Raw genomic sequence first — 24,457 nt, forward strand, 5'->3', positions numbered from 1 at the left:
TGTACATGTGTCTGTGTATGCCTGTGTGTTTGTCTGTGTGTGTGTGCATGTGTCTGTGTGTGTGCCTGTGTGCACATATGTGCATGCATATGTGTGTGTGTGTGTGTGTGTGTGTGTGTGTGTGTGGCATGTGGAAGTCAGAAGACACTCTTGTGGAGTGAGTTCTTTCCCTCCACCTTTAAATGAATTCTGGGACGGCTCTCAGATTGCCAAGCTTTCTCATGTACCCTATCCACTGAGCTATCTGACCCTCCCTCCTCCATTCCCCCTGGGTTTTTTCTTTTGTCTTTTTTTAAAGCCTGTCTTGGTGGTAAAGACTTTAATTCAGTGTGTGGGAGATAGACCGATGAGAAGGATCAGGAGTTTAAGACCCTTTTGGGGCTACGCAGAGAGTTGGAAGACAGACCATCTCAAAAAGGAAACTAAAAAACCAAACAAATAAAAAACCTTTTACTTTGAAATAAGGATCAGGTCAGTCTACATGTCTTTAAATTAATCGACGAATTAATTAATTAATTGTTTCTTTTCTGACATAAGGTCTCATCGTGTAGCTCAGGTTGGCCTTGAACTCTTGATCTTCCTGCCTCCACCTCCCAACTCCTGGTATTAGAAATGTGCTATACACCACCGTGCTTCGTTTATTGGCCTGTTTAATGACACTCAGGCAGCTCTGGTGATGAACTGGCACAGACTGGATCAGGGTCTACAGGGAGGAGGGGTGACTCTGAGGAGGCTCCCTCAGAGCCAGAGGAAGTGGGAAGGTTTTGGGATTTTTTTGTTTGTTTTTAACATTAGGGTCTGTGTTACTCTAGAAGAAGAGACAAGACTGGATCCTGTGCAGGAGAAGATGGGGAGCAGAACTATTTCTAGAATTTCTCTCCATTTGGTCTGTCCCTTACATGCTTGGCAGAATAGCACCCCAGAACTGCATTCATTCACTTATTGATCTCTTCCATTTATTCGCTCATTTATTTCTTTCCTCTTTTGATTTTTCTTTCTGTACTTTTATTATTTTGTGTGTGTATGACGGGGCACATGCACTGGTGTGTGTGTGTGTGTGTGTGTGTGTGTGTGTGAGAGAGAACAACTTAATGGGAGTCAGTTTTCTCCTTCCACCTGGATTGAACTTTGAACTCTGCTTGTCAGGTTTGGTGGTAAGCACCCTCACCCAGAGTCCTCTTGATAGCCCTCTTTTGGATTACCTTTTATGTGTACAGATGTTATGTCTACATGTATAACTGTGCACTGTGTGCCTGTCTTGTGCCTACAGAGGTCGGAAGTGGGTGTTAGATCCCTTGGAACTGGAGCTACAGATGGCTGTGAGCCACTATGTGGGAGCTACAAATTGAACCCAGGTTCTGTGGAAGTGCAGCCGGTGCTCTTAAACACTGAGCCATCTCTCCAGCCCATCTGTTTCAGATTTTTGAGACAGGCAGTTATTCCATAGCTGAGTCTGCTCTTGAATTTATGGATAATCCTCCTGCCTCAGTCTTCCAAATGCTCGGATAAGAGGGGTTTGCTGCTATGCCTACGTCATTCACTGGTATAAAATGTTCAACTTATTTATCATTTTATGTGTATGAGTGCTTGGTCTGCATGTGTGCAGCACATGTGGACCTGGTGCCTGTGGAGGTCAGAAGAGGATATCAGATTTCCCAGGAACCGGAGTTACAGATGGTTGTAACCTGCCATGTGGGTGCTGGGAATTGAACCTGGGTCCCCTGGAAGAGAAGTAAATGCTTTTAACTTTTGAGGCATCTCCCCAGGCCCTTCATTCATTGTTACCTGTTCTGTGTGTTTCCGGTCTACCAGATCCTGTGATGATTTCTGATCCTTCAATAATGATGAAGACAATATGCAGATCTGACTATTTTCTTCCATTGTTAAAATCTCTCGTGAAGGGTGTGGTGGCTCACACCTGCCACCCCTGTGTTCTGAGACCTAAGGCACACAGATGGCTACGAGTCATCCTAGTTTATAGGAGATAGCCAAGGTTATCCTTGGCTACACAGGGCGAGGTTCCCCTGAACTATATGAGGCCAGATCTCAGAATAGAAAAACCATCAGCATTTTATAAAATAAAAGGGAAAATTGGAAAAACAAACCACGACCATCTAATCAACCCACCAACTAGACAAAGTCATGATGATGATGATGATGATGATGATGATGATGGTGGTGATGGTGATACGGAGGCTTTGTTTATTATTTAAAAATGACTTGGTTCCTAGGCAGGGGAGGGGCTATGTGAATAAGAAAAAAAATATTTTGGGGAAGTGGAGATATGATTCAGTTGGGGAGCATCCATGTGAGAGCCTGGGTGGCAGGCTCCACAAAGTAAAACTACCAATGAAAGCATCAAACTTCAACCCTGCCTCCCAACTCCTGAATTACTTAGCCTGTCAGTGTCCCTTATATCCTGAGTCCTGACCCCACTAGAACATGAAAGACCAGACGGCCAAACAATCTATCAATACATCTGTCCCAATGTCCCAGGTAGGTGACTTTGATTCCAGTACTAGGGAGGCTGAGGCAGGATGATCTATGTGAGTTTGAGGCCAGCCTGGTCTACAGGTGTCCATAGGCTCTCTCACTTGGCCTGGTTTGCTGGCCAGGGAGCCCCAGTGAGTCTGCCTTTCTCTACTGGACTGGGATTACGCATCTGGCATCTGTGTTACCACACCCAGGTTTTTTGTTTGTTTTTTAAATGTAGGTGCTGGGCTCAAGCTGAAGCCTTGTTTGCAAGGCAAGCACTCTCACCGTCTGTCTCCTCAGTTTCCTTCAGTCTATGAGGGCTCAGTTGGAAATGTTACTGACCTCCTTGTAGACTCTTTCTTAAAACCTCTCTCCAGTTGTAAGTTGTTTTGTTTTTATTGTTTGTTTTTGCTTTTTTCCAAGACAGGGTTTCTCTGTGTACTCCCGACTGTCCTGGTACTCACCTACAGAACAATCTGGTCTCAAACTCACAGAGATCCACCTGCCTCCGCCTCCCAAGTGCCTTGATCAAAGGTGTGCACCACCACTCAGCTGAAAATACTTTTTTGTGTGGTGTTGGAAGTTGAAATTTTAAAACCTTTTGTTTGTTTTGTTTTGTCTTCTCAAGACAGGGTTTCTCTGTGTATCCCTGATCTTCCTAGAATTTGCTCTATAGACCAGGCTGGCTTTGAACTCATAGATCTGCCTGCCTGTGTCTTCTGAGTGCTGGGATCACTCTACCCAGCTTTTTCTCTTTTCAAGATTTTTTTTTTTTTTGAGACAGGGTTTTTTTTTTTTTGTGTAGCCCTGGCTGTCCTGGAATTTGCTTTGTAGACCAGGCTGGCCTTAAACTCACAGAGATCTGCCTGCTTCTGCCTTCTGAGTGCTGGGATAAAAGGCTTGCTTCACATACCTGGCTTCAAGATTCATTTGTTTATTAAAAAAAAATACCTGGCTTCAAGATTCATTTATTTAAAAGATTTTAATTTATTTTATGTGTGTGAGGTCACTGTGGCTGTCTTCAGACACAGCAGAAGAGGGCAGAACTCAGGACCTCTGGAAGAGCAGCCAGTGCTCTTAACCACTGAGCCATCTCTCCAGCCTCAACATTTATTTTTATTTATGTATTTGTTACATTTGTGTGTCCAAGGAGGCCAGAAAAGGATATTGGATTCCCTGGAGCTAGAATTCCAGGCATGTATTATACAGGCATGTATAAGCAAATACTGGGTGCTGGGAACAGAACTTGGGGCTCTCTGGAAGATCAGCAAGCAAGATTAACTGCCAAGCCAGCTCTGCAGCCCCTCGTCTCCTTTTTTTTTTTTTTTTCTTTTCCTGTGTCTTACGAATACCATAATGACTTTGAATTTGCTACGTAATCAAGGACAACATGACATTCTGATTTTCTGTCCATTTCCAGAGTACTAGAATTATATGTGTGTACCACCCCATTTGGTTTATATGGTAGAGGGATCGTCTATTCTTCCTTTTCTTTCTCATTCTCGTTCATTCATTCATCTTTGAGATGCCCTGTCTGGGCTGGAATTCACAGCAATCTGCCTGCTTCTGCCTTCCTGATGCTGGGATTAAAACCAATCCTGGCTGTTATGTGTAAAACAAATAAATAAAAAAGAAAGGAGAGGATAGGAGTGCTCCTAGGCATGGTCAAGGAGAAAGTTTATAAGGGAAATATAAGGGAGACATGGCTAGAGGCAGACATCTGGAAGAGTCCAGAGTGGGTATGACCCTGAACCATGTGCAGAGTGAAAGAGGGGAAGGAAGAGAGGGGAACCAGCCAGGAAGCCAAAGGTACAAAAGGAACTAAACAAGAGGTGTGTAAACAAAATGTCTGGATTATATAGGGAAGAGCCCTTGGGGGCAAGGGCAGTCCAGCTCCCTCCCCAACCCCCAGCTGTATAGATCAGTGTAGAGGGCAAGGGGTGTGGGTTGGGACTGAGGGAGACCTGAAGAACCTGGAAGCCAGGTTCACTTTGATATGTTAAATAGTTACCTCAGCTGTTTGCCCTGGGTTTCAAACAGTAGTCTTCTATTTTCTTGAGCCGAGTGCTTTGTCTGCCTTGTGTATTGTTGTGCTCTAAGGTACAAAGTCATTGGAACAGGGTTGGTGCTCAACGCGTAGAATAGATGAAACAAATAAAATATGCAGTCAAGGCCATTGTGTTGTACGTGCGTATAATTCAAGAACTTCGTCTGGAGCCACCTTGAGAGCTGTAAGACCCCCGCTTCAAACCAAACAACCCATAAAAACATAACGAAAATAAATTAAGCAGTCAAAACTATAGGGTGTGTGTGTTTAGGCAAGCGTTGGTCCAGTTCACTGGAGAGGAAGAAGGGAGTCCCCAGGGTCAGTCTGCAGACAGCTACACCATTTAGGGAAAATAAGCAATATATCGGGCGGATATGTGTCATTCCATGATTTAATCCACTTAAGTCCGATGTCAAAGTGCATCATTGGAGACTGCAACTTTGGTGTGTGTTAGTTGTTCAAGGGTTGCATCATTCACGCAGCCATCCCTAGGGCAGGCTCACCCTTTTAGATGGTGGTGGTTGGGCAGTTTGGATTTACAGGGTTTGTACTTCGTTTGCCTACTTTACACTCCTGTTCTTCCCCGACCCCTCACCCCCGACCATGACCAGTTACTTCAGTTTCAGAGAGTCCAGATCTGAGGCCCTGGCCTTTCCTCTTCTCCCAACTGCCCAGAGGCCACGGGGCGAGGCCGTGAATCAGCACTGCGACTAGTGCAGGCTGCATCCCCGCCAGGGGTCCCCAGCGGCTGCGGATTTAGACCCTTCCCCCCACCCGGTCAGCCTCTGCGCGCTATGCCCGCAGGGAGATGTAGTCTCCACCGCCCCTTTGTCCTTGGTCTGCTCTGCAATTCAGTTTGCTGCGGGTCAAACTACAATTCCCAGGAGTCCACGCGCCAGAGGCTATGCAAAAAAAAGGGAGGGTTTAGGGGGCAAGGTGAGATGAGTTTGACGAAGCTGAGGATTTACGGTGAAGCGAAGAAAGGTGCACATTAGGGAGCAGTGGAGAACTGGGCATACGCTGAGAAAACCGCGAGGAGCAACCGCGAATGTTCCAATAGGGGAAAAGCCCAGTAAATGCAGGGTCGGGCGGGACCGGGCGGGGCGCGCGCATGCGCGAATGGGAGGTGACTTTTACGTCACTCGTGTGGGCGGGACCGCAGGGGGTTGTCCGCCCGCGGCACGCATTGGAGCCGCAGCCTCCTTGCGCCGGGTCCCGCGGTCGCAGCTCGTGCCGCCTCCTTCTCGTCCTCGCCTTAGCAGCTTGCTTCGTGGGTCGGTCCTTCCGACACACGAGCTCCAAGCCGCTCCTCTCTTTTCCTAAAGCCCTTCAAGGCAGTCTTCGGTTTCCTTCTTTCCAGCCGACCCTCTTCAGCCCCGCGAAGATGGTGGACCGCGAGCAACTAGTGCAGAAAGCCCGGCTGGCCGAGCAGGCGGAGCGCTACGACGATATGGCCGCGGCCATGAAGAACGTGAGTGTCTCCTCCCCTCCCCCCTGCCTCGCCCCAGTCGCTCCAGACACCGCGTTCCACCGCGTGGAAGGCATGCTCAGGGGCATGTCTTGTCACGACTGTAGGGTCACCTCCATCTCACTCCTTGGAGGGATTGGGGACGGGTCCTAGTAAGTGGCTCCTGTACCCGAGTGGTGACGCGGCCTCTTTCCCAGCCTCTCCGAGTTCGGGGCTGGGGCGGGGTCTTGCGCGGCTGGTCTCTGCTGTGGGGTGGGGGTCTCTCTGTGACCCTGAATGTCCAGAGACTTGAGTCGGGAGCCCTGCGCATCCTTTGTGCCCCACTTCCCCTCCTCCCAGCTTAGGCGTGGGGGCGGGGGGACCGCATGGATGCGGTTCCTCTTTCTCTCCCTGGTGTCTGGGCGGCGCCTTTCCCATTCACTCAGCAGGTCTCCCTGTTTGCCGCCTCCCCACTCCATCAGCCCCCCCACACCATCTTCCCCACTGACACATCCTTTAAAGACATTTCGGGAAGAAAAAAAATGAGACCCCCTCCTCCAGAAAAAAAAAAGGAAGAACCAAACCCGGGGTTAGTGATGTAAAATCGAAACCACCCTGCTCACGTTTTTCTTAACAAAAGGCTTCCTTTTTACCCATTACCCAAAGCAAGTCTGTTAGGAAGGGAGGGATACGTGTGTCGCTGGCATTCCCATTCATGGCCCTCTGTATGGCCTCTTCATTTTTCATTTTAATTTTCCTTTTCGAAGGGTTAAATAAAATGCCTTTGAATGTTAACTGACTGAGACATGCAGTTTCTCTTTTAATTGCAGGCACGAGTCTGTAGAAATTCGTATAAGTGTAAAAAAATAATTCTGTCTGATCTGATACTGCAAACAAAGCGGTGGTGGGAGGCAGTATCAAGTCATTCCAGAAGATTCTGCATTTGTCATATTGCAGAGAGCCTAGACTGGGTGGAGGCTGGGAGGAGTTATTTTAAAGGGGAAAAAGTCTTTTAAAAAAAATTTTTTTTTTTTTTTGTTAAATGTATAGGAGGCTTTTTTTCCCCTGACCTAAGGCATCCTCATTCTGATGAGAAGAGAATACTGTCGCATTTTTGCCTGAGATGCAAAATCCTAACTAATTTGCACCATTTTGTCAGTGACACTCAATTATTAGTGAATTGGGAACCAGTTTGCCAGCAGAGAGGGGGTGAGTCCTGAATATTGCAAAATGCACTAGAAAAATTAATATTCGGGTTTCCAGAAATTAGTAAATTGGGTTTTCCACTCCCTTAATATCTAACTTTCTACCTTATGTAACAAAGGTTGTTAAATGCATCTCTGGTGTAAAGTGGGTGCTGGCTTCCTCCTTCCATGTTAAACCTTACAAATGAGACAGGAGAGAGAGAGAGAGAGAGAGAGAGAGAGAGAGAGAGAGAGAGAGACACTATTTAATTTTAAATGATTTTTTTTCCTGGTTTTCCAAAAGGCCAGGTGCTTATTACCTTTTCCTAACTAAATGAGCTACAGATTTTTTTCATTTTGCAAAAAATAATTTTAAAGTCAGAAACAGTGTTGTATTAATGTGTTGCTACAGTTGGATTTTTTTTTTTTTAACAACAGTTTAATGATTAAAGGATACGAGTCAGGCTTCCAGTAGGTCACTAATGTCGGAAATGTCTTCAGTTTGTGATAATCTAGGCTCTAATTTTCCCCTATTTCTAGTTCACAGGAGAGCGAGTGACCTCGCACCTATATCCATAGCAACCCAGTGATGTCACACACAATGACACAGAGGCTGCAATGCACCTAAGGGCTGGTAGGGAGTTTTCAGATGGCATTTGTCCAAGGTAATGCAGAAATGAGCTGAGAAGCCAGGTGGCATTGGACACTTCATGTTCTCCGAGATGGGCCTTAGTCCCTGAAATAAAAAAAATTATTTACTTTCAGAAATGGGCAGTGACATCTGGCCAAGCCCATTCACCTTAAACTCCCATTAACAAACGTTGACAGGATACTTTCGTGTTTTTAAGCATTCATCTTCCCTTATTTTAAAAAAAGAAAAAAGAAAAAAAAACAATGAGGAAAGGAATGGATTTCTAAGTAAGAAATGTCTCTGGTCATAGTGAAGAGGTGGGGTGTGCATTTAGGGTTATCTCAATGAAACAGGTTTTCATAAAAACCTTAAAAAATGGTGGCTTCCTGCTGGCCATCAGCAATGGCTGTTAGGGAGGGGATAAGAACCCAATACAAAATATTTTCCCTCTGAATGTGGGAAGCTTGTGTCTTACTGATAGTGATGGCTCTTTGGAAGGAAGAACCATTTGTAAAATAAAGACCTTTTTAAAAATATATATATAAAGTTTTCTCAAACCTGTTTTCTGTGGTTTTGAGGAAATTACCTCTCACTGAATTTTCACACAACTGAAACAGGGTTGGTTCCTCAGTGGGGCAGCTCATCCAACTTCCTGTGTGTGAGCCCCTGAGTTCAGAAAAACTGGAACAGCCCTCATTGGAGAACTTAGCATGAAGAAAGAAACCTTGCTTTACCACCCCAGTTGAGCTCTCCAGTTAGCTGAACCTCGGGTGAGGAAGGGAAGTAGGTTTAGTTGTATCTAGGGAAATCCTTCTGGGAATGCTGTGGTTGCTTTCCGAGCACAACCATTTACGTGGGTGAACGGGATAGAGATCGTGATTGGGCACTATTCTGAAACGGGGAGTTGGGTCATTTAAGATAAGTGTAATCTTTAGCATTTAAGCAGGGTTCCTAGATAGGTCCAAAACTGGCAGATGATCTCAGAGCTCCCTTCATCCGCATTTTCAGGTTCTGTCATCTCTCTTTGGCCAATCACAGTCCAAAATGATGAAAATATAATAAAAGCCCTCAACCTCTCTTCCAGTCTGTTGTTATAATTGTTTTGTTTTCTTATCAGCTCTTTCTCTTTCTATGCCTGTCTTAGTAAATTTATCACAGGTATGTATGCAATACAGTGTCTGGGATTAGCTGGAATTTTAGGGCTCTGCTGTGCACTTTGGGCTAGGGGAAGACCACAGGCCTAGTCTGTCTTTGGCTTTCAGTGGCCTCTTGAGAACTTACTATCCTGAGTGGGCCACTAGTGCTTGCCTCCTGGGGGAGAACAGGTTCTAGACTAGTCACTTTGCTGGAGTTATGGGGGGAGGGGGACATTATGGTGGCAAAAGTCTGCCATAGTTGGGTAAACAGGTTTTCCTTGTGGGATCAGTGGGGTTTTTTTTGTTTTTGTTTTGTTTTTTGTTTTTTTTTTTCTTTCCTTTTTTTTTTCCGGAGCTGAGGACCGAACCCAGGGCCGTGTGCTTGCTAGGCAAGCGCTCTACCACTGAGCTAAATCCCCAACCCGGATCAGTGGGTTTTAAAACCCTTAATGTCTGCAAGTTCTTCAGGAGCCCAATTGATAGCCATTGTCCCTAATGGAGTAACGATAGAGTAATGAGCCCTTTGCTTGCCTCTCTGAGGTGGAGCTCTGCCATGTGGTTTAGGCATCTTGGAGTGGAGATAGCATGTAACTTTGTTTCTCAGGTTATCCTTCACAATGCTGAAACGAAGATTAAATTATCTTTTCCTTTCTCTCTTTAAGAATTACCAGCCATGTGTCAGTGTAAGCCAGAGGACAACTTGCAGGAATCATTTCTCTTTCTACCATGTAGGTCTTGGGACTTGAACGCAGGTCGTGAGGTTTGCCGACAAGCGTCTTTTACCTGCTGAGCCACCTCCAGCCCCTAAGAACTTTTTGTTCCATCCCCCAAATTACGGGGGGTGGGGGGGATGCTTATGTGCTTGCTGAATTCTTTGGGAGAAAGACGTGGTGAAATGTTACCATAATATTCTTATTGCAGGCAGACCTCAGCAGCTGGACTTCATGTATAACACTTCAGGGGCTGTCGTTTATGAAGATTAATTCTATATTGTTGAAAAGAAGGAAGAAAACTATGTTGGGTTTTGTTTGAAATTTTTTCTTTTTTGAGACTGGTTCTCACTGTGTAGACCAAGCTGGCCTTGAACTCAGAGCCACCCGTATCAGCCCCTTTGTCTGCCCAGTGCTGGAATTATAGGACTGATACATCACACCCAGCTGATACATACCAGGTTTTTATGATTTGTTTTTAGGTAAAAGTCACACAGCATATTAACTTATTAGCCCAATAATACAGCTTAATGGCACTTGGTACTTCCTATGTCCTTAAGCAGCCATTGGCCCCAGTTCAAAAGTGGAAGCTGGGTATGGCTTGGAACGTTAAAGGCAGGAAAATACAGGAATACGTGAACCTGCCGGAAGGGACAAGGCCTTTGTTTAGAAAGAGGTGCTGGTCTGGACTGCATTTCGCTGAGCTTCAGAACTGGATGGATGACCTCCTCTGGAGTGTGCCCACCACCACTCCCAGTCACTGGTGATGGGCTGTCCTTTGGTCTTTATTTTTGAAGTCTGACTCTTTCATAAAGCAGAGGAAGGGACCTCACTAGATTTGTATTTCCATTTAAAGAGTCACAGCACTTGAAAGCCTATGATGTTTACCTAAACAAGTAATTCATCTGAAATCTGAGCAAACTGTTAAGCCTTGGGAGGTTGTGCAAACAAGGCTGATGCTCTTGCTCTCCCAAGGCCTGCTCTTGAATGGCTTGCCTGCTGTGCGGGAGTAGGTCCCTCTGAGCACTCTCCAGGCACTAACTGAGCCTGCTGAGCTGTCGAAGCTTGGCATTCTAAGCTGGGACATAGGGAATGTGTCTTGGTTACCAACCCGTTTGGCTCAGGAGAGGGCTTCTTCCTCTTCTCACTCGGTTGCAGTTCTACCAACTGCAACCCTTTTTCTGACTGGGCGTCTGATTCTGTATTGGGAAGTCAGGGGCTTTTTTTCCGTGTGGGAGTTTTGCCTGTACATCCTTTGCCCCAGGTGCATGCAGTGCTTACGAAGGTCAGGAGAGGGCGTCAGATGCCTGGATAGTTGTGAGCTAGCATGTAGGTGCTGGGAACTAACCCAGGTCCAGGGACAGCAGCAGTTGCTCTTAATCGCCAAGCGTCTTTCTGGCCCCTCTCTTTAATTAGTTCAGAGAGACAGGGTCTCATGTAGTTCAGGCTGGCTTCAAAGTCGTCACATAGCCGAGGATGATCTTGCATCTTTCAAGAGCTGGGGATGAGAACCAGGGCACTGTGCGTGCTAGACAAGCACTAGCTACATCCTCGGCCCTCTTGTTTAATAGTCTCTGTTGTTGGTTTTGAGACAAGATCTCGCTGTAGCCAAAGCTGCCCTCAAACCGTTGATACTATTAGAGGAGGCCGCCACTGTCCCCAGCACTTCTGTTCATATAAACCCCTGCATTTTGTGTTCCTCCCTGACCAAATACTCCTGTGTCACTGTGGAGGTGCTGCCGTTCCCACCATTTTGGACTATGTAAGCTATGTACAGCTACCTTATGGCCCTTCCCTTTTTTTTTTTTTTGTTAAATTCCATTTTAGGTATCAGTTATCACTTTGGTTATGAAACTATCATCTGGTTGACTTTTTTAAAAGAGGTTTTTATTTTACTTATATGTATGTGGGTGTGGGTATGAGCTCAGGTGCCCACAGAGGTCAGAACCAATGGATTCTGAGTCTGGAGTTTCCAGTCCTGTGTTATGTGTGTGTGTGTGACTGTAGTGGAGACTGTCCTTGGACTCAGCATCCTGGGGTGCTGGGATGTCTGTCCTGTCTCCTTGCACTCTGTGTATCTGGTCATTTTGTAACATAAACAAATGTAGACTTTAAACATCACTTGCATATAGATTCCAGATACCTTTTTCTTATTTGCCATGCTGGGGATTGAACCCAGGTCCTGTGTGCCACGCATGTGCTACAACTGAGGTACATGCTCAGTCCTCTTGCTGCTTTTGAGGCAAGTTCTCAACAATATATTATTGGCAGGCCTTGCTTGAGCTTTCACTTGAACTAAGATTATGATCTGTGCCGCCAGGCTCACCCCCTTTTTTTTTTAAATTTTTTTTTATTAAAAAGGTTAGGCCCATGCAGTCCTGGCTGCCCTGGAGCATGCTCTGTAGACCATGCTGGCCTTGAACTCAGAGCTCTACCTCCCGAGTTCTAGTTAAAGGCATGCACTGCTGCTGGGTGTCACCATGCCTGGCCCTTTTTTTCTTTTTCCTGTTTGATTAGTTTGCAAGGAAGTAATAGTCTAGGCAGTAGCTGTCTGGATTGATCGATTGGTTGATTGAGGCAGGTACTTGCTGAGCTGCTGGCATGATTCCCACTGTGTAGCCCAGATGGACTGGGCGATGGGATTACAGACATTGCCACTTCCAGCTCTTTGTAAGGAGCTGGTGGAAGGTAAGCAGATGGCTGCCAGCATCTGACCTGAATAGAGTGATTCCAGTGTACATGGGGCATGAGCTTTGCTTGTTAACTGGTAAGAAGGAAAAAGCAGTATCTATGTCTTTTTCCTGTATGTAGACATGGTCTCGTGGGTGCTAGACTAGTAATACTTACCACGTAACCCTAGGATGGTCTTGAACATCTGACCCTCCTGGGTTACAGGTACCACTTGAGCAGACCAGGGTGTTAGATACATAGATTTATTCCTGGAGTTCAGGTGGTGATGAGTCATGGCTACTGGGCTTATGCAAGAGCAGCAGCCCTGTTCCTGGCACTTTTTTTGAGGTGTCTCATGAAGCCAGACTGACTCATAATCCTAAACTCGATTCTCCTGCCTCTGCTACCCAGGCTCTGGGATTACGCGGTTGTACGACCAGGCCTGGTTTTCTACAGTGCTAGGAATCAGGACCTTCTGCATGCCCAATGGGCCCTCTGAACTCGGCCACTTCCTCAGCCCACACTACAGAACATATCTTTAGGGTATGACCACCATCATTTTGGTGTCTTGGACTTTCTGAAAGTCGACATGAGACACAGGCGACCATATTTAAGCATCGTTTGTCTAGGAGCTGAGTCTGTGGTGCTTGTATTTTAAAGACATGGAAGCCCAAACTTTTTTCTTTTTTTGGTGTTGCTAGAAGGTGAGCTCAGTTGTACATGTTTACTTATCTGTTCTACTGATGAGCTCCACTCACTCTGCTCACCGTAAAGACTGGTTCTCCCTGTGCTGCTGAGGCTGACCCCAAACTGGACAGGTATCCTCTCTCCTCCAGAGCACACAGGCACCCTGTGTGTGAGTGCTGTGCGCGTGAATGCAGTGCCTGTAGAAAGTGTGCCTCTTCTGTAGCTAGAGGTGCAGGCAGTTGTGAGGCTACCGACAGGCTTGGTAAGAACCAAAGTCAGGTCTTTTGAACAGCAGGCTGGCCTTGAACTCAGGTCCATCTGTCTCTGCTTACTGACTGCTGGGACTAAAGGCGTGTGCCACCACTGCCTGCTTATGGCCTTTCCCCTTGCAATGCCAGAGCTTGAATGTATAGAGCCTCATACATGCCAGGCAAGAGCTCACCCCCTCGCACTTCAGCCTTTGCCCCCCCCCCCCTTTTTTTTTTTTTTTTGGTTCTTTTTTTCGGAGCTGGGGACCGAACCCAGGGCCTCGCGCTTCCTAGGTAAGCGCTCTACCACTGAGCTAAATCCCCAGCCCCACCTTTGCCCCCTTTTAGTTTAAAGTCTAGTCCGATGCCTTAATTTGATGTGTGAAATCACTATGAATACATTTCTTTTTCTAAATAACTTTGTTATATCATGATTAATTTATATCGAGAGACTGTTTAGCTCAGAGAAAAATGTGGGTGTTGGTGTCTCCTTACATCCTGTAGCTCTCAAAGGTCAAGTTCTTGTAGCAGGCACCTTTACCTTCTGTGCTATCTCACTGGCCCTGAATACCTTTTTCCCTTAGTGAGAAGATATGACTATGTAGCCCAGGTTGTCCTAAACCCTTTTTGCCTCAGCCTTTTTTAAGTTCTGGGATGATAGACTGCAAGCATGGACAGATTGCTCAGTGGTTAGAGCACTCAGGGCCCTTCAGGGGCATCATCTATCTGTATTTAGGCACATCACAGTAACTCCAGCTCCAGGATTCTATACCGTACCTGCTTCAGGCCTCCATGGGCAACTGCAGACAGACATACATATTTAAACAAATAGGTTTAAAAAAAAAAGGACAAATATGACTTATTCACATACAGAGCCCCAAGTGTAAGTCTTGGGGAAATAATTGTTTTACATATGTGTATAAGCACACACACAAAATACACAGTACCTGTTTTATCCAGATCTGAGCCTGCCTTGCTTCTTGGATCACTGTATTCAGTTCAGTCATAGACCAATCTTTAGTAATACTTCTCTTATTTTAGTTGAGACAGAGTCCTATGTAGCTTTGGAACGCTGAAGACAACTCATCTACTGGGATTAAAGAGCTGCACCACCAGAACCAGCAATGTTTAAGATTCAGTGTTTTAAGTTCACGTAGCTCAGGCTGGCCAGGACACTGGAGCCAATGGTGAGCTAGAACCCCTCATCCTCTGCTTCTGTCTTCCATCTGGGATTGGTGGTGGTCAGTGCCACTACCAAGCCTATTTGGGGGTTTGCTTTGATTTGTTTTTGAGGGCTGGACGGATGGCTCGGTAAGGCTGCTTGGTTACACACCTGACAGTTTGTGTCCAATCCCTAGAACCCACATAGAGGAAGGAGAGGACCACTGCTCATAAATTGCCCTTTGACCTCCATATGTGTGGTGCCTATGTGCCCACCCACAGTAAATTAATTTTTCCAAGTTTTAGAGGCCAGGCATAGTGGCCCCTGCCTATACTCCAGCAGTAAGGCAGCAGTAGGAGGATCTCGAGTCAATCTAGAGAAGTCAGTCCTTGTCTCGGACTAAAAAGGGATGGATGTGTAGCTCAGTTATGGAGCCTTGCCTAGCAAGGCCCTGCATTCAACCTTGAGTATCACAGAAAGAAGTTGAGAATGCTCTGATGCTCTCTTGTGTTTTGTAATAAAAATCAGGTGGCTCTCGAGGGGAGCATGTATGACATTGTGTGTGGGAAATTGCAGCCTCTCCCCCTCATCCTTTACTGTGTCCCCTCTCCTTTTGTAGGGTAGAGACAGGATCTCTTGTAGCACACGCTGGCCTTGAACTTACCTTCTGCTTCCCAGGTCCCAGGTTTTGAGACTACCTGTGTGTAAGTGTGCACCCCCTTTTGCTATTTTGACTTTGCTACACTGACTTTATTTACTTTTTTAAGGATTTATTTATTCCTTGTATGTGTGTACACTGTCACTGTCTTCAGACGCACCAGACGAGGGCATCAGATCCCTCTCCCGGGGGCTCACAGATGGTTGTGAGCCACCATGTGGTAGCTGGGATTTGAACTCAGGACCTCTGGAAGAGCAGTCAGTGCTCTTAACTGCTGAGCCATCTCTCCAGCCCAGACTTTATTTTCTTTAGTGGAAACTTTAAAGTAAGGTTTGATAGTATAAACTGCAACCCCCTCCATGTGTGTATGTGTATACACACACACACACACACACACACACACACACACACACACAAAAGCACCTAGGTATGCACATAGACACTCACCAGCTCTCCACTTAACAGCATACTGGCAATTTGAGTCTAAATACTTTGCTGCTTTCCTGGCCCCCTTTGGGATTATTTACCATTTTGGAAGATGGCTTTTTGACTACTTAAAATTACCCTTTATTTGCCACAGATGCTCAAATTACCAGCAGTATCTTTACATTCAAATACAGCAACTTCAAAGTGTAGAGGGATTTTTCCCCTTAGGGCATTAAATCCAGATGGTAGATAATGTATCCCCACCCCCACCCCCACCCCCTTGGTGTTAAAAAGATGCTTAACCATCAGCTCCTACTGCCACAAGGGACCTGGAATCCTGGGTGGGTTGGGAGTGGGTGGAGGTGCTGAGAGCTGAGCCCGTGGGTGCGTAAGTTCTGCCCTGCGTGGAGGGCTCCTCTGCCTCTGCCGTTCATGCTTTTTCCTTCTTAGACAGGGTCTTCCTATGAGCTTTGACTATCCTGAACTCACCATGTACTCCAGGATAGCCTTGAACTCAGATCTCTGAGGGCTGGTATTAAAAGCACGGATCACCGTGCCTGGCTTGCTGCTTTTTTAGTTTAAGGAGTAATTCTGTTCATTAAACTCTGATAGAACAGCTCCCACCCAGATCTTAGAGACCGTGTGCATCAACTCCATTCTGCTTTTTCCTTAGGCACTGTTGCCTTCCTAGCTTTGTGTGGGTGGGGGTGGTGGGGAAGGAGGTCAGAGGTCACGTGCGGAAATGTGCTCTCTACTTCCACCAAGTGGGTCCCTGGGGATTGAACTCAGGTCCTCGGGCTTTGTGGCAAGTGCCTTTACCCAGGCCACCCTCTGTTAACCCTTTTTACCCACAGGGCAGCCTGTTTTAGTTTTATTCTGGGGGTGGGGGGCGTGTGTGGTCCAGAACATGGTTGAGGACAGCTTCTGAAAACAGTTGGTTGTCTCTTCTGCTGGGTAGGTCCCCAGTGTCCGAATGCAGCCTTGGCTTGGCGGTAGGCTCCATTACCTACTAAGCCATCTTCCTGACACCCACCTGTCTTTGTTGTTGTTCTTGATTGAGGCAGGGTCTCCTACTGAACCTGATAGGCTAGATTGACCAGACAGAAAGCCCTAGAACTTTGCCAATCTCTTCCCTGCTGTTGGCATTTCATGGTATGTGCTGCCACATGTGTCAAGGTGTGATGGCATGAGCTGCTAATCCCAGTCTTCTGGGGCTTGAAAAGGTCTTCGCTACATAAATTGTTTCTCTCCCACAATGGGAACTGGCCATTTAATTATTTTCCACAAATGACCCACATCATACTATTGTTATTATGTAGTATTCTCTTCGACAGTTTACAGTGAGGGGTATTTATCAGTGAAGGAAAAACATGCAATTAACTTACTAGGATTCAGATTTTATCCAGGTGGTGGTGGCTGTGCACACCTTTAATCCCAGCACTTGGAGGTAGGGGGCAGGGACAGAGGCAGATGGATCTCTGAGTTCAAACCCAGCCTGGTCTACAGAGCCAGGGCTACACAGAGAAACCCTGTTTCATAAAAACGAGCAACAGAAAAAAGGTTCAGTTTGCATTGATATTCCTCATCTAGGTCTGTGGTATGTGTTTCCATGAGCAGCCATGTTGCTGACCAGTTTTTTCCTGCATAGCTCTGGGTGGAAGTCCTTGTAGACCACACGTTGACCTTGAATGTCTGTCTGTCCTTCCTCTGTCTCTTGTGTGATGGTGTTTCAGGATAGAGGCACCACACGGGGTTTCTTGTATTTTTCTTCCTAGGTTAGCTCAGGCTGGCCATAAAATTTCATCTTTCTTTTTATCCCACACTACCAAATGTTGGGGATTATAGCATTGTGCTGTCTTACCTGACAGTGTTTGTTAAGGTTGGTATATATTCCATTGCACATGCTCTTTCACATTTAATTTTTTTTTTTTATTAACTGTCATTGACCCTGTGATTCAGTGTTTTAAATGTCACTTAACTGAAGAGACATTTCGAGTTTTAGCATGAGAAGCTAAGTGTGGTTGTTTTGGTATCAGGCCTGGCAATATTGCCAAGAGGGGAGAGATGGACGCCCGGTGCGAAAGTGGAAGTGCCTCACTGGAAAGAAGTGGGTCTGAGAGGAAGGTGGAACCTTTCTGTTCACCAGAAATGTCACCATTTTAGCCAGGTGCAGTGGTATGAGCCACAGTCCAGCTTCTCAGAGGGTCAGTGTAAAAGAATTGCTTGAGTTCATGTCGAGGTCAGGGAATGGTCATCTTTTGTTTCTGTTTTATTTCAAGAGTTTCTCTGTGTAGCCCTGGCTGTCCTGGAACCTGCCCTGTAGACCAGGCTAGCCTAAAAACTCAGAGATCCACCTGCCTCTGCCTCCCAAGTGCTGGGATCAAAGGATCACCACTTGGTTTTAAAAAAGAACGGAGATGGTTCAGTAGGGGAAGGCGTGCATTCAGAATCAGACACACCAAAGCCCATTTGTAACCCCGGTGCTCTCAAGGCGAGGTGGAAAGCAGGATCCCCAGAACTTCACAAGCCAGCTTAGCTCAGTGTGTGCAGTGGGAAAATGAAGGGACCACGCTAAAAATCTAGTCAAACAGGCCCTGACTCAGGGAGGAAGGAAAGGAAGGGTGCTTGTGCCCAAGATTGTCCTGGTAAGCATGCTGCAGTGTGCGTGCGAGGGTACTGTTTATATGGACAATAAAAAAAACATTCTGGGGATTTATAGTTTATATAAGGGGAAGACATAGACAGCGTTTCTATTTCTTCTCAGCAGGAAGTTTTAAACAATTCAGTTATCTTTATAGATAAGTATTCAGGGAATCCTTCAGGCCCTGAGCAGCTGAGAGAAGAAAGTCTGAAGTTGTTAATATCAGCTTACAAGGGAGGCTCTTGTTTAGCTACTAAGTTGTAGATAGAAGAGGACTCTGGTGCAAGCTTATATAATCTCAGCATTCAGTAGGCTGAGGCAGGAGAGTGGAGTCCCAGATTAGCCCTGACTGCATAGCAAGACCACATCAGTAAACAGATGCAAACTATGGCCTGCATTTTCGATTTACACCCATCCAAGAGAGGCCGGGCACTGGTGGTACGTGCCTTTAATTCCAGCACTCAAGAGGCAGAGGCAGGCCTGAGTTCAAGGCTGGCCTGGTTTACAGAGTGGAGTGCCTATGAAAGAAAGACGATAACTGGGGGAAGGGGAAAAGGATCCAGTCACCATATGCTCATCTGAAGAACACTTGAAAGTTGACCTCTTAGGTCATGAAAGGCTCCCAGAACAGTGCAGACTCCACTAAGGCGATAAACACCAGGGTTGGAAGAGTAGCCCAGCCTGCTGGTTGAATGTGGGTTAACACATCCCAGGTCCTGTATTGTTTGTCTCGTGTAGCTCAAACTGGCTTTGAACTCACTGTGTAACCAGGGGTGCCTCCCAACTCTGGGAACTGAGGTTAGAACCATGCACCACCACGCCTTTTGTGCATCCTGTAGAAGTCGTCTGCCATCTGGACTGCATTCATCTCTAGCCCACATGTCTAGTTCTGGCTTTGAGCACAAAGACCCACTCTGATTGGTAGGATTCACTGGTCTCCAGGCTGGTCTAAGACCTGAGCTCAGTGTCTATGTATGACAGCTGAACATATTGAGGTTGAGTGCTGCACAGTGGCTGGAACAAGCCAGACCAGATGCTGACGAAGACCGGGAAACCACACTAGCCAGGGGAAAGCAAAGAGGGATGGCTACTGAAGCTTCACTGTCCTGGGATTTATCCCAAGGGGCTGGGCGTGCTAAGCTACCATGAACCTTACTTGGGCTACAGTGAACTAAAATATAGCATGAAAGGGCTAGAGAGACGGCTCAGTGGTTAAGAACCCTGGCTGCTCTTCAGAGGTCGTGGCTCACAACCATCTGGAGTGTGTGTGTCTCAGTGTCCTCTTCTGGCCTTAGGTGCACAGGAAGGATGTAATGCTGGAACGGTAGACTGGCTCCCAGCTGTTTTGTTTTCTTTAGTCTTAGTTACTTATTTGAAGTAGGGTGGCACTGTGTATCCCTGGCCAGCCCCATGCTCAGAGATCTACCACCCACTTTCCTAGTACTGGAATTAAAAGTGTGTGCTATTGTACCCAGCTAAGGTTTTCTTTTGTTTGTTTTTAGAGACAGAGCCTTACTGTGTAGCCTTGGCTGGGGTAAGAAGGGTCCATTACTATACTGGGCTTCCAGCTAAGATTTAGTTGTGTGTTTATTTGCTGAGAGGTGTGCAGGGTGTGGATGCAGGTGTGTGTGTGTGGGTGTGTGTGTGTGTGAGAGAGAGAGAGAGAGCCATGTAGCATGAGTGGGTTTCCCCCTGAGTCCTGGAGTCAGTCATCAGGTTATCCACTGAATTTGGAGTATTTTAATCAGGAGAAGAAGGAGATGTGTGTGTAGGCCAGAGGTCAGTTGGGTTGTGTATGCTGTACTATGGAGGCCAGAAAGAATGACAGGAGCTCTTAGAGGGAGAATCTTCTCAGGTACAGGGTGTGTGGGGTACGGGGTGGGGGTCACATTCCTCTGAAAGGCTGGTAAGGAAGGCCAGCAGGCTGTCTGTAGTTACTTCAAACTCTAGCTTCATTCTCACCCTCTCTTTTTTCTAAACCTTGGGTGGAAGCTTGGCGTGGCAGCCCCTACCCATAACTTGAGTTGTGAGAGGTGGAAGCTACAGGATCAAGACTTCATTGTTATCCCCACTATAGCTGAGACCCTAAGACATAAGCTGCTGCAGAGCCGATGGCTCTGTATAGTTAAGAGCGTTTCCACTCTTTCAGAGGACACAGTTCAGCTCTTAGCACCCAGAACACCCTGCCTCTAACTCCAGCTCCAGGGCTGCCCTCTCTGGCTTCCAACATACTCATAGACAGACTCAAATACTACACACACACACATTCTCTCTCTCTCTTCCCCTCTCTATCTAATCATCTTGGCTGGCCTGGAACTAACATAACATTTTTTTTTTAATTATTTTATAGTTGTGAATATACTGTCATTGTCTTCAGACACCAGAAGACATTGGATTCCATTACAGATGGTTGTGAACCACCATGTGGTTGCTGGGAATTGAACTCAGGACCTCTGGAAGAGCAGTCAGTGTTCTTAACCACTGAGCCTTCTCTCCAGCCCTCATAACTTTTTTTTTATTACATTTATTTTCATATTTTTGTTTGAGAGCAACTTCTTTAACAAGAATAAGCTTCCCAAAAGCAGTAGTTCAAAGGAGCTAGAAGCTTAAGGAAAGAGAGAGGACATTGACTTCAGGAGACACTGAAGGAGCAAAGAGCGAAGGCCAGAGAGGAGAGGACGGGGCGGGGGTTACTGTGACTCAGTGCAGCTGTGTTTAAGGACATTTTTTTTTTAAAGATTTTATTTATTCATTTTATATCTGATGAGTACACTGTAGCTGTCTTCAGACACACCAGAAGAGGGCATCAGATCTCTTTACAGATGGTTGTGAGCCACCATGTGGTGCTGGGATTTGAACTCAGGACCTCTGGAAGAGCAGTCGGTGCTCTTAACCACTGAGCCATCTCTCCAGCCCGTTTAAGGACATTTTAACTGACCTAGGTTTACCTAATTTTTGGAAGAACATTATTTTGACAGCTAGACTAACAAGACTCCTGCACGTGGCATGTCTGGACTTTATTCACTGCTGAGAATAGCTGGTGTGGGCTGCCTCAGCTGACTGGGTTCTCTTTCTCTCCAGGTTAGGGGGAAGCTTCTCCCTATGGTGGCAGGTAGCTACTTCCTTAGGAGCTGCAGGCGGTTCAGGTAAACTGAGGGTTCAGGTAATAGGTTGAGTTCACAGGGTAGGAGAAACTGGATCTCCCCCTACCTCCTTAAATAAGTGTTATTTTATGTGTGGGTGTTATTTTGCCTGCTTGTGGACCCACATGTGTGCAGTTCCTGTAGAGACCAGAAGAGGGCGTCAGGTTTGCTGATGGCTGTGACTGCCCTCTGGGTTATGGAAGTGGAACCTGGGTTCTGTGGGAGAGCTCCCTGCTGCTCCTAACTGCTGAGCCGACTCTCTAGTCTCAGATTCCATGTCTTGAGGGGTGGTCCTGGCCACCTAGAAGGAAAGGGGTGGGCTCACAGCCATCTTCATAAACACTGGGCTGGATTTATCCAGCGTAGATTCAGTCACTCTGCAAATATTGACAGTGCCTAAAGGATACCATGGTGATGGGCTAGTGAGTCACTGGAGCAAACTGGTCAGAGTGGAGCACTAATCTGAAAGGCAGGGTTGTCCAGAGTCACACAGCTGCAGAGCAGAGTGCTTTCTGATGGTGGGGGAGCCAGGTTGTCATATCTTGGGTGCTGGTAGCATAAAGTAGTTTTCCTCCTCTACAACACGGATATTTGGGTGTGATCTTTAATGTGTGTCCCTTGCACTAGTGGGTAGGAGGTAACACCATGGCCTCCTCCCAGTAGAAGCAAGTGTAGGGCTGGAGGGAGTTCGTAGTACTCATATAGACAGGCAGGCTTGGTGGCACCTGTCTGTAATCCTAGCCCTAGGGAGGCAGTGACAGGTGGCTCTCAGGAACTTCCTGGCCGGCTAGCTTTGCCCACTCAGTGAGGTTTAGATTCAGTGAGATAATGTCTCAGACAAACGAAGAGGACAGAGAAAGGCCTCCAGAGTTGTCGTGACCCCAGCTTCCTTTATACATGTCAACATGAGCACAATGCAGGTTCCCCATAACCCAGAGAACAGTCACAGCCATCAGCAAACCTGACGCCCTCTTCTGGCCTCTACAGGAACTGCACACATGTGTGTCCACAAACATGAAGGCAAAACACCCACACATAAAATAACACTTAAGAGAGAGGTAGGAAGACCAGGTTCTTCCACCTTGCGAACTGAACCTCTTCTTACCTGAATCGTCTGCAGCTGCTAAGGAAGTAGCTACCTGCTACCATAGGGAGTTCAGTTCCCAGCACCACATGGTGGCTCTCAAGTCACCTGCCATAGCCCCTGTTTTTGAGATGGGACTTCTTTATGTGTAGCCCTGACTGCCCTGGAACTCACTCTAGATCAGGCTGGCCTTCAATTCAAAGATCTACCTGGCTCTGTTGTTTTAAGACAGGGTCTCATAGCCCAGGCTAACCTTGAGTGCCTGTATCTTCTCCTCTGATCTCTCACAGGCTGGTGTTTTAGCCTGTGCCACTACCCCTAGCTTTTACCTTTTCTCATTTAGTAGTAGTGTCATAAACAATTATCTGCAGGCTCAGAAGAATTAAAATTGGGTGAGCAACCCATTTCTGACTATAAAGATAGGAGACTATGTAACCAAGGCGCTTAGCTATGATCTCTGCAGGAGCCCAAATGTGGGATAACTGTACATGTTCTCTTTAAAGAATGCTTGCATGTGCTTATGAGTTTAACATGAGCCATGTAGATCCAGGAGCCCAGACGAGGGCATTAGGTCCTGCAAAGCTGGAGTTACAGATGATTCTGAGCCGCCTGACGTCGGCTGGGAACCAACTTGAGTTCTCTGCGAGAACAGTGACTACTACTTTAAATTCTCAAGTCATCTCTGTCCACTTAGAAGAAAATCTTTGAGACAGGAGCTTGTATGTGGTTCTGGGGTGGTTTGGAACTGGTTCCCTGCCTCCTGGATACTGGGATTACAGCAATATGTCACCACACATGCTTTGATCTTTGGAAATCTGAGTCTTTGGGGGGTTGTGGCTTTGATCCTTCTGCTGCTGTGTGGTTGCTGGGACTGGGGAAAGACAATTGTGACTCTGAGTGAGAAAGTATCACTTGGAGTCACACCTGTAAAGTGAGTTTATTTAATTGCCCACTTTACAGGGTAGCTGTAGAAAGAAGTTGGTGACTGTTACAAAGCCTTGTGTTCTTAGCCCAGTTTTGTCCCCTCTGAGACCATGACCTGGGCCCTGAACATGGCATGGATGTCTCCTGACACTCTAGGATTCTTTTCCTGGGATGGTTCCCTTTTGCCCTGTTTTACCCTGAAGGACCGCTGTTAGCGAAACCCAGGCCTGGTTGTTACAGTTCCTCTGAAACCTCCGAGCTTCCCAGGAGACAAGCCTAGTGGCCCACCCATTTTGGAGGTGGAGGTTGGGGTGGGGGGCAGCCTGGGCTACATGACATCCTGTCTTAGACGATAGAAATGACCAAAAAGAAAAGCCACACTCTTCTTCAAGAGACTGAGCCCAGAATCCATCACACAGAATATCCATGTCCTCAGTGTAGCACAGTGGCTGAGTCCAGATGTTCTAGGAGGCTTGATGCAATCATTGTTCAGTGTTTGTTGTCCCTTGAAGAGCACGTTCCTTCATTAGACTGTTTGAGACAGGGTTGTAGTATCCAGCCCTTGACCTTCCTACCTTAGGCTACTGAGTGCTGGCTCATCGGGTCTTAAAGGGTGAGTTGCCTCAAGATTTCTAGGATAAGCTTGTGTGGGGTTCCCAAGGTTACCCTTGGATTCATTGGCTTGTCAAGGCCAGTCTGCTCATGGCTGAGACTGACTGTGGTGAAAGTTGGCAAGGCCCAGTCTGCAGAGGAAAGGACAGGCGTGGGCTGCCAAGGACATGACATGGGGTGATGTCCGGTGCAGCCAGACGAGTGAAAGACCAGGGCACCAGGGGAAGTTTTCTGAAGAACTTAGATATTGGGGCGTGGGGGCTGTCCCAGTACCCAGGATGCACGGACTGCCTAAACCATGTAGTTTGTGCAAAGACTGAATGGTTCTTATCCGGGCAAGGTGGGTAGTTAAAAACCTTCCAAGATCCAAGTACCCAAATACCAGCCAAGGGTCAGGTCAGCCTTAAAGACAGGCCTTCTAAAGATAGCCGTGGGGAAGCTTTTCTGTTAACCCTTTCTGCATCGGTGCCATTTGGTTCTTCAGGTATGTAATAGATCACATTTCTTTCTCAAGTTTTAGTTAACTGTTTATTGAGTATGGGTTGCCTGTAGGAAATACACAATAACTGCAA

General features: G+C 46.6%; 1 protein-coding gene across 2 annotated transcripts in view; it reads left to right on the forward strand.

The window, feature by feature from the left end:
* The first annotated feature begins 5,648 nt into the window (after window positions 1-5,648).
* The window catches only part of Ywhag (tyrosine 3-monooxygenase/tryptophan 5-monooxygenase activation protein, gamma), a 28,361-nt gene continuing 9,552 nt past the window's right edge, over window positions 5,649-24,457 (forward strand). The window contains exon 1 of one of the 2 annotated variants that reach the window (XM_006249184.5): window positions 5,649-5,993. In XM_006249184.5, the coding sequence (XP_006249246.2) occupies window positions 5,907-5,993 (87 nt within the window). In that variant the 5' untranslated portion in view covers window positions 5,649-5,906. The remainder of the gene's footprint in view (window positions 5,994-24,457) is intronic. The other variant, NM_019376.2, reaches the window with a different exon arrangement.

This window comes from Rattus norvegicus, chromosome 12, assembly GCF_036323735.1.
Source record: "Rattus norvegicus strain BN/NHsdMcwi chromosome 12, GRCr8, whole genome shotgun sequence".
Taxonomy (NCBI): Eukaryota; Metazoa; Chordata; class Mammalia; order Rodentia; family Muridae; genus Rattus; species Rattus norvegicus.